Source organism: Lactuca saligna, chromosome 5 (assembly GCF_052625555.1).
Source record: "Lactuca saligna cultivar CGN05327 chromosome 5, ASM5262555v1, whole genome shotgun sequence".
NCBI classification, from domain to species: domain Eukaryota; kingdom Viridiplantae; phylum Streptophyta; class Magnoliopsida; order Asterales; family Asteraceae; genus Lactuca; species Lactuca saligna.
Window position 1 is genome coordinate 288,332,246 of NC_136421.1, and position 10,766 is coordinate 288,343,011.

Sequence of the window (10,766 nt, forward strand, 5' to 3'; positions counted from 1 at the left end):
CTGAATTTTACATATGAGAACATAGTGGAAAATTCAATTTATTAAGGGTGATTATGGTAAACTAAAGAAATTTGTTAGTTTTGGTAACCCTAAATCCTCATTAGATCCAGATTACCCTGACTTGTTTCCAAAGCAACTAATGACGACCCAACCCTAATGAAATCCTAATCCCGTTTAATATATAAACGGTTCTCCCTTCTCATAATAATAATAATAATAATAATAATAATAATAATAATAATAATAATAATAATAATAATAATAATAATAATAATAATAATAATAATAAACGGTAGATAAGTGAATAAAAGTGTTAGTGGAAGACATTAGTAAGGATGTGGCATTCCCAGCCAAGTGGTTAAGTTGTTTGTTATGTAAATAATTCACCCGAGATCGAGTCTTAGCACCCCCATTTTTTTTATTTTTTCCTGTCCTTCTTCAATTTAGGGTTTCTTATTTTTTATTGACCGTCTCCGCCTCCATTTTAGCAGGCTCCATATCGACTCCTACACTTCTTCTCGCTTCTGTCTTCCTCCCTTCTGTCTTCTTTGAACGGTACCCAAAAACCCCTCGTAGCTCGTCCCTTCTCCGGCGCATTCACCTTTTTTCAGGCGTTCCTTCCCTCTCCGGTAGCATAGTCCTCCGTCATTAACCCTCTTTGCTCGATTTCTTCTCCCACAAAGGAAAACCTAGTCCTGATGATCATCGTAAACCTCTTTTCAGGCGTTCATTCCCTTATGGTGTTGAGTGAACAAGGTAGGCTGTAGATTGATGCTTCGTTGGTTTATGTCGATACCATAGTTAATGGGCATTGAAGAATTACAGGTTGGGAGAAGTTTTGGACTCTCTAGATGAGGGAGTTGGAGACGGCGGCCTAGGGTAATCTGGTAATTTTGCAACTGTGAATCTAGTTCTTTCTTGCAAGAACCATACGGGTATTGGTAACCAGTGTTACCCAAGTTGGATCATGTGTTGTTTTGTGATGGTGAGTCGATTTCAGGCATGAATGAGACTTGATGATCATCGTACCAGATTGGTTCATGCTCGCTTGCTCTCCTGATCATAGCGGGTAGTTGTTTCTTGAAAACCCTACACACCACCCACCTTTCTTCCTGTTTTCAAATAAAAGAGATTGAATTGAATAAACTAGGCATTATATATATATATATATATATATATATATATATATATATATATATATATATATATATATATATATATATATATATGATCGATAGTATATATTAAATCCTCATTGGAAATCTTTGTATTTATTAGTATGTTATTGTATTCCATTTCAGTTTTGTCAAACTTTTCCAAACATAGAAGATGATTTAAATGATTTTCATAGGATAAGTGTTAGGGTTGAGCTAAATAATTGTTGTGTAACTTATTTTGAAGAGCATACATTGGTTATAGTCAAGTGAACCTATATTTTTGGTTGAGTTACAAATTAACTTATATCTGTTTCTTTTGTTGGGATTAGATATATTGTTTATATCTATTTGTTTCTTCTGTTACAGGTTGAAAAGGGAGAAGATGCTACAATAGTCGCTTGAGACCTGTACATGTTGATTTAAAAGACTCTGGTACCTTTTTTACTTTCTTTGTAGTGGAGATAATTAATCGAGTTATTGAGCTATGAGTTTATGTTTAGAAGCACTAAATTCGAATATTAGATGTGAAAAGAGAGGAATTTTCTGTTCTTAGGGCTGTTCAAGTTGTAGGTTGCATAAAATGCTTATTTTGAATCAAGCATCAACACACCACCATGTCGTTTGTAGGTTGCATAAATTCTAGAAAATGATTGCTTTTAAATCCAACTCATGTTTATGGGTATCTTGCAACTAAATTTGCTTAAGTGGTTGGAAAGAAAAGCATAATCCAAGGACTCTATTTGCATTTGGGTAAGATTAAGTAAACTTTTGTGTAACTACTATGCATCTATGAGTTAGATTTTCACTAATATATTGCTCAATAGCCTTTGGTCATGCTATTATTTTATGATTTCTGCAATTACCATGAACTACTTTAAATTCGGTATATGGAACCTAAACTATTACATAAGCATGATACCCAATTGTTGCAAGATATATGGAAAAGTTTGACAAACTGTTCCCATTTGCTCAATATATATTGTTTCACCTTTGCTCAATGTTCCTAATTATGGCTATAATAAACAAATAAATAAAGTACATTGCTATATTTGTATTTTTCGTGATCATTGATTATGATGTGTTGAAACAGGAACAATTGGAAGCCTTTGATTCAAAACTCAAATTGAAGAACACTTGTGAGCCTTTAACGATTCAACATACCCGATAATTTGCCAAGTAATCCACCAAGTAATTCTCAATTTTATGTTTGTAAGCATTTAGTTAAACATTTGTAGTTGACACTTTTAATGTGTATTATTAGACAATATTCATTAGTAATATGTATTTTGTATTTGATACTTTTTTTAGGTTTATTAGTTTTATTATAATATTATTTGTTTTGTAGTTGAATTTCAATTTTATTATAAGTTTAATGTAAATGGTTTTTTCAATATTTTGGACAGAAAAAAGCTGGATTTTTTAATAATTCTGTGCTGTTTTTTTTAAAAAATAAAAAGTAATTAGTTACGGATTACCTACAGAAAATCCGTAGCTATTTACTTCCGTAGTTATTCCGTAGCTATTTAGTTTCGTAGCTATCCATTTCCGTAGCTATTCCGTAGCAAATCCGTAGCTATTTATTTCCGTAGCTATTCCGTAGCTATGGTAGCTACGGAAAATTCCGTAGCTATTCCGTAGCAATTCCGTAGCTAATCCGTAGCTATAATTTAGCCACGGGCCATTATGCTACAACCATTTTTCCGTAGCAATTCTGTAGCAATTTGCTTATAGCTACGGAATAGCTATGGATTGTGCTGTAGCTATTGGACTAGTTTTCTAGTAGTGATATATATATATATATATATATATATATATATATATATACTAGCCGTTTACCCGCGCAAAGCGGCGGGCGATAAATAGTTTGTTTCGACAATTAATTTATTTTCGATGGAGAATGATTATTTTCAATTCAATCATTAGTTTGTTTTAGGAAACATGTCATATCAAAAATAAAGAAAATTCATGAAATGATCAAATTATAGGGTGTTGAGTATTTATTTGGATGAAAAAAGATTTGATCAAAACTTTGGAAGAGAAGATTTATAGGAGTTTGTTTAAATTTTAATATTATTTTATTAATGATTAGTTGTACAATTAGCTTAATGATTTGGACGTCTTAAAAAAATATTATTATTTTATTCAATCTATTTTTAGAAATAGTGGGATTTGTTTTATAAGATAGTAAAGATATAATATATATAATAGACGGTATTCAAACTATTGACGATATTAGCAAAACTATTGACGATATTAAAAGTTGAATAACTATAAGAAATAAGATACAAACTTTTTTAATTCTATTACCTATTCAAACTTGTTCCTTTGATTCATAAAACTTAAAAAAATTGATGTAACTAATAATATACACAAAAGCCAACTCCAGTCCGCAAGAACAAAATGAAAAAATTGACAAAATGTGATAACTTACGGTTTACCTATCATATTGAACCCTTGGCCCATAAAATCAAGAAAAAAATCATTTATCTATTTCATAGTCTACTCTTTGAGACTACATAAGCATCTAATAAACATACACTTGAATTAAAATTTTTGGGAAAAAAATTACTTACGACGATTACACAATTAATTGTAAGAAACGAGTATCTTACGAAGATTACATATCCACATAAAAGGTAATTATATTTGCAAATGCAATTATAAATGCATTATGAAAAAGCAATTACACGAAAGAAAAAAAATACTTACGTGAACATCTTCCAGAATGAGACTCAAGAACGAACATTACAATCCACCCTTATTGTCGGCGGATGTTAATATAAAAAGTAAATAAGAAACTTCTTGCTGGCGACTGTTAACATCTTGGAGAATGAGGAACCTCTTGCCGACGATGATTGGAATGAAACGATGGTGCTGGTGGGGTGAAGACGATGTTATTTCAACGAGTATATAAGAAACTGTTTGCAGATTTTGTTGGAGATGAAATCGGCGATGGTGGAATATGTTTTTCAAGGTGTAGAACGACGATATTTGAAGAGAAATAAGTAGACGAAGTAGTATGTGTCGATGATGCTGAACAAGATGATTTTGTAGGGTTTCAAAATTGATTATCCTAATTTAAAGGGATATTAAATGTTTTGAATATTTTCAATAATTAAATATTGTATAAATTACTATTATACCCTTAAACAATTTATCAATTAATTATTTTTTTCCTAATTTGTGATTGGTGCATTCATGCACACCATGGGGGGCTTAGAATGGGGGAGGGGGGAAGTGGGCAGCTGCACATAGCTTAATTTTTTTATTATATATTTTTCTTTAAAAATACAAAATTATAATAAAGATAATGACCATTTTTTTCTTATTCGTCCTGGACCTTTAAGAATATTTTATTTTTTAGAACCGACCCTGATGCACACAATAATTGTGAGAAACATTTGAACCTACTTCTTTCTCTTTCTCTCTCTCTCTCTCTCTCTCTCTCTATATATATATATATATATATATATATATATATATATATATATATATATATATATATATATATATATATATATATATATATATATTCGATCCACTTATTCCTACAAAATAAAAGTAAGGGTTGAATAGGTATTTTAAATTTCGATATAACTATAATGATTTTACACTCCAATAAATACTTATAAAAATATTTATAAACATAAAAAAGGAAATATAATATTTTGAAAGTTTATTAAAGATATAAATGACATTTAAATATTAAGGTGCAAATATAATAGTTTGATTTTTTCCTTAAATTTATACAATTAAAAACGTGGTAGTTACATAAAATATCTTTTTAAGAGAATTAAATTAGTGCTGACTTTGTGAACTTGTCTATATATGCAAATCTTAAAGCACGTACTAGTGAGTAATGACCATCTAAACTTTTCCACCAACCTTAGGTACTATGTGTCTGCAGAGTTTGTTGTTTGGTGTGTCTAACAATTCAAAAACACACAACATACGAAACCAACAAAATAGAAGGTTTGCAAATGCCGGTGCATACTCCAAGATTGTGAAAAAGTCGCTCCAGTTTTCATCAAGAATAAAATACTGAATGCTAGGTTATTAGGCAATAATATTAGATATATATTACGAGTATGCACGCCTTGACATGCAAAGATCTGGTGACATAACAGAAACCCACAACTTATTCTGAAACCCTAGTCCTAATTAACCCTAGTTAACCCTAGGATCGATACCCTAACTGCTTTTAATCTTTCACTACCATAGTCTTTAACACTTTCAACAAAGATAACCGAAGTCAAAATTGGGCTAGAGATTGCTGGACATCGTCTTGTTTGAGATCAGCGGAGATAGTGGTTGTGACTGGGAAGAGTTGTAGGGTTTTGGGTGGTACTCTTGTGCAATATGGAGCGATATCACCAGGATCCATCATCATCATAGTCACAAATCGACAATCGCAGATGAGGTTGCAGGTTTGAGCAGATGGGAGATCCCCCTTCCAGCTTGATGCATCTTCAAGTCCACTAACCTAAACCCAGATTAGAAAAATAAGATATATAAATGACTACTTAATTAATTTTCCAAAGTAATATCAATAAAGGAGTTGAATAATTACATGATGAAGAGGAAGACCGGGCTGATGATGAGCAGGATAAAGGTGATGTTGCTGGAACAAATTCATGAACTTCTTCCGAAGCTTTTGTCGCTCGCGAGCTTTGCGATTTTGAAACCAGTAGAAGACATTCTTGCCTTGTATGTGGCCGAAACTGGATAATCTTTCTGTTATTTGCTGTACTTGAGCTGCAGATGGAGTTTTCAGGCCGCCTCTATACATTCTTTGTAACAACATCAACTGATCCGGCGTCGGATACCATCTGCTGCTTCCACCACCGCTGCTGCTTGTTACCTCTTTCACATACACCGAAGACATTTTTCACACTGTTACTTTATATGGATCTTTGTAGACTCTTTTTGTTTTCCTTAAAAAGGCAAACACGTGTTTGTCTTAAGGAATATTGTCGAGTATAAGTGATATTTATAGACAGGTTAATGCGTAGGTGGATGATTCCATGTCCGTACTTTGTTTGCATGTCCTTTGTTGACTCAAATAAAAATTAATGAGCATGGTATAACGACAAGGTCGAAAATTGCAGCCATGCAACTTTTTTTTTAATATATATATATATATATATATATATATATATATATATATATATATATATATATATATATATATATATATATATATATATATATATATATATATATATTCAAGATCAAATAAGAAGAAAATTTTTGGTAGGAAGGTAAGAAGTTTCTTTTCTACATATTTTTTTCACGAACAAACAAAATGAATCATTAGATGATTCATTTGTAAGATGATTCACAAGATAGAATTCTCAAAAAAACATCTCGATGATTCATTTATATAATGATTTTGTTGTTATTCACTAAAATTGTTATAAAAGTGATTTTTTTCTTAATTTACTTAAAAATGAATCATGAAAATGTTTTTTTGAGAATTTTTTCTTGTGAATCATCTTACAAATGAATCATCTAGTGATTCATTTTTTTTGTTCGTCAAAAAAATATGTAGAAAAAAAACTTCTTACCTTCCTACCAAAAAAATTTTCTTACCGGATCTATATATATATATATATATATATATATATATATATATATATATATATATATATATATATATATATATATATATATATATATATATATATAGGTTCAGGTTATTTGAGACCATTCTAATTTTGTAAGACCGTGAGACCAAATCTAAAAATAATTTTAAAATATAAAATAAATGAAAAAAATACAAAAATTCCTTTTTTAAATATTATTTTCGGAACTTGAATTATCTAAAAAAATAAAATAAAAATTAAAAAAAAAAAAACAAATCCCGTTTTTTTTTTTTTGAAAAATACGTGAAATATTCTAAATAGAATATTACACTGACATATTCTAAAAAATAATTTTAAAATGCAAAATAAATGGAAAAATCTAAAAATTCTTTTTTTAAATATTATTTTCGGAACTTGAATTAACTAAAAAAATATATAAAAAATAAAAAAATCCTTTTTTTTTTTGAAAAATACGTGAAATATTCTAAATAGAATATTACACTGTACATATTCTAAGAATATTTTTAAAATGCAAAATAAATGGAAAAATCAAAAAATTCTTTTTCTAAATATTATTTTCGGAACTTGAATTAACTAAAAAAAATAAAAATAAAAATAAAAAAAATAAAAAAATGCGTCTCACGGTCTCACAAAATTAGGCCGTCTCATAGGTTCAGGTTCATTTGAGACTATTCTAATTTTGTGAGACCGTGAGACCAAATCTAAAAATAATTTTAAAATGCAAAATAAATGGAAAAATCCAAAAATTCTTTTTTAAAATATTATTTTCGGAACTTGAATTAACTAAAAAAAAATTAAAAATTTTTTTAAAAAAATCCGTTTTTTTTTTTTGAAAAATAAGTGAAATATTCTAATTGGAATATTACATTGACATATTCTAAAAAATAATTTTAAAATGCATAATAAATGGAAAATTTTAAAAATTCTTTTTTTAAATATTATTTTCGGAACTTGAATTAACTAAAAAAAATAAAATAAAAATAAATTTCATTTTTTTTTAAAAAATACGTGAAATATTCTAATAGAATATTACACTGACATATTTTAAAAAATAATTTTAAAGTGAAAAATAAATGGAAAAATTCAAAAATTCTTTTTTTAAATATTATTTTCGGAACATGAATTAACTAAAAAAAATAAAAATAAATAAAAAAATGCGTCTCATGATCTCACAAAATTAGGCCGTCTCACATGAACCTATATATATATATATATATATATATATATATATATATATATATATATATATATATATATATATATATAGTTAGGTTTATATATAATCGTTATATATTGTGTGAATGTATGGTCAATTCTAGATCAATCAATAGATATGACCATTAATTAAATACCCTAAAATGTAAGACTATAATTTTGGAATCAAATTGATATCCTTTACATATTATAAAGATATATTTGACCACAAGTAAAATTAATCCGTTCAAGCGCAAATCTACTGTCTTCTCCATCTTTCCACTAAAAATCGCCAATAGAACCCTATGAAGTCCATCATCGTCTTCAATATCCAACCACCATAAACCCCCTGAAATAACCTAGAGCCTCACCACTGACACCCATCACTAGATTCATCTATGAAGAAGCAACCATCAAAACAATCCCAAGTCGATTAAGGTTTAGATCAACTGAAATTCCTTGTATAACTGAAGAATCAAACATGTCCTCGATTTTGAAAGACAAAATTGAGGTTGAATTTGGCCGAGTAGGGCTTAAATCAGAAGAAAGGTCAAGTTGGGGTGGTACACACAAATCGGCATCATATGGATTTTCATCCATCTCGGATCGTTTCACCAATCCATAATCTCACAACTAAAGTATTGTAATCCATCATCAATCTACAACCACTGCTAAAGAATAGTCAAGGATTATAACTTGGGGGGCTTATCGATTAATTTTCACACTTCAAAACAGGAGCATAGTTCTAACGTCTCAAATTTGGAAATTGAAGGTGTAGGAAAAAAGAATGACGGGTCGGAGATCAAGTCCTACGTTACACGAGGATTTCAAATCAAAGTTTAAGAATACTGCTAATTTCCTGATAACAGTGGACTATGATGACATGGAAGCTCCCCAACAGGTTCGATGTTCTTTTATTCTTCAAGAACTAAACACTAAAATTCATGATTAGGGATTTATTAGTGATTGGATATTAAATTCCTTAAAAAATTAAAGAATAGTGTAATTTGCACTCAGTTGCGTACAAAAAGTAATTGATGATATGAGAGCTTCTTTGAGCTTTTTGTCATTAATAGAGCCAAAATAGGAATGACGAGGTAATGATCAGAATGCAAATATATCAGGAAGTATTGAGAGAAGTGGAATCAGAGCTCAATATCATTTCCATTGATTTAATGCATGTCATGATCATCATCTCATTCCTTCATATGGTGCTTCTTTCATATGGTGATTCTGGTGAATCCGTTGTATTCCATTACTAGATGTAAGTTCAAAACTTACATAATTTCCAACTTTGTACAACCCATTTCAAGATTTTGCATCATTGTATTAGGATTTCATTCTTCTTGTAGGAAACAAGATTATTATAGATATTTAGCATAATTCATGTCTGAAAATGGCAAGAAAAATATTGATCTTTCAATGAAAGCGAGGCAGGTGCCACTTGATTACAAGTTGAATGGCGACCTATACTTCCTATTCGATCAGGACAAACTTTAAATTCCTTGGTCTTTTATTATAAAGTTATGGATTTAGCTTAAAGTTATGTTTCAAGTGTTTGAACCATAGTTAGGTTATGACCAAACTAGTAAGAAATATTTCTTCCATCATCTATACGACTAAGACTGACTAAAATACCTTTTTTCTATATAACATCAATGTAAATTTATTTGTTTTTCTATCTACAATATTAAAAAATAAGCATAATTTTTTTTACCGTGAATTAACTTTTTTTTTTTTCTTAAAGAGTGGATTCTGATTATTAAAGAATTAATTTTGATTCTTAAAGAATTACAGTGGCTGAAGGTGATGGTTTGTGATGCTGAAGTCATTATGGTGTGTTTTTATGCAGGTTGATGTCATGAGAGGATGGTGATGCAAGAGTTAAATAATATCAATCGGGGAAAGTGGAAACAAAAAAAAGTTTTAGATATTCTAATCTTCAAATATTCTTTAAGAATGATCGAATTCTTCAAAAATTACAGTCGTTTATGGTGGTGTTTTGTGATGACGAGTAAAGTGGAAACACAAAATTTTTTATACATTGTATTCTTCAATAACTGTTTAGTAGTATAAAAAATGGTGGTGTTATAAAGTAAGAAAACTATATATTTTTCAAGAATTATTTCATATGTATAAAATATTTGTGGTGTTATAGCTACAAAGACTTCAATTCTTCAAGAATTCTTGAGTTGTATACAAAATGAAACATATTAAAGCATTAATTAATCATAAATTCTAAAAGAATATTTTATTGGTTTTTAAGTTAAACTAATTATTTATCCTAAATTCTAAAAGAATATTTGATTTATTGGTATATTCAACTTGTTCTCGTTCCTTACTTCTTAGAATCAAGTTAAAGTGGAAGGTTTACTTCTTAAAATCAAGTTAAAGTGGAAGATAGAATACTATATTCTTCAAGAATTTTGTAGTAATATTTCTGTAAAAATGTCGAATTATTTTTTCTGAGAAATGTTTGATCCCCATTTTCATAATATATTACGATTTGTAATTACTTTTTATTTTATTTTATTTATTATTTTAATTAATTTCACTTAGTTGCCTAAAATGTAGTTAATATTTGATTCTCCCTCTTAATAAACTGCCAAATTTAAACCTGTAATTAATCACGTGCAGTTATCCAGTAAATGACATCCCATGTTAATACAATGTACCCCAAAATAACATCCATTAATTTTATTTAATCTAATGGATAAATTTTGGTTATACATTCACACAATATTTATGATACATATTTGATCCTAACCCTATATATATATATATATATATATATATATATATATATATA

The 10,766-nt window shown here is 28.9% G+C and overlaps 1 protein-coding gene and 1 long non-coding RNA gene across 2 annotated transcripts; one reads left to right on the plus strand and one right to left on the minus strand.

The window, feature by feature from the left end:
- The first annotated feature begins 969 nt into the window (after positions 1 to 969).
- LOC144998496 (uncharacterized) lies at positions 970 to 2,373 on the plus strand. Its single transcript, XR_013660351.1, has 3 exons — positions 970 to 1,069; positions 1,524 to 1,589; positions 2,248 to 2,373. It is a non-coding gene; the product is annotated as an uncharacterized LOC144998496 (long non-coding RNA).
- A 2,941-nt stretch (positions 2,374 to 5,314) lies between these two features.
- LOC144998907 (WUSCHEL-related homeobox 1-like) lies at positions 5,315 to 6,042 on the minus strand. The gene is made up of 2 exons (XM_078958638.1): positions 5,728 to 6,042; positions 5,315 to 5,640 (listed from the first exon to the last, which is right to left on the minus strand). The coding sequence occupies exons 1-2, from the start codon at positions 6,040 to 6,042 to the stop codon at positions 5,410 to 5,412; spliced, it is 546 nt and encodes a 181-aa protein (XP_078814764.1). The 3' UTR covers positions 5,315 to 5,409.
- Between the last annotated feature and the right edge of the window lie 4,724 nt (positions 6,043 to 10,766).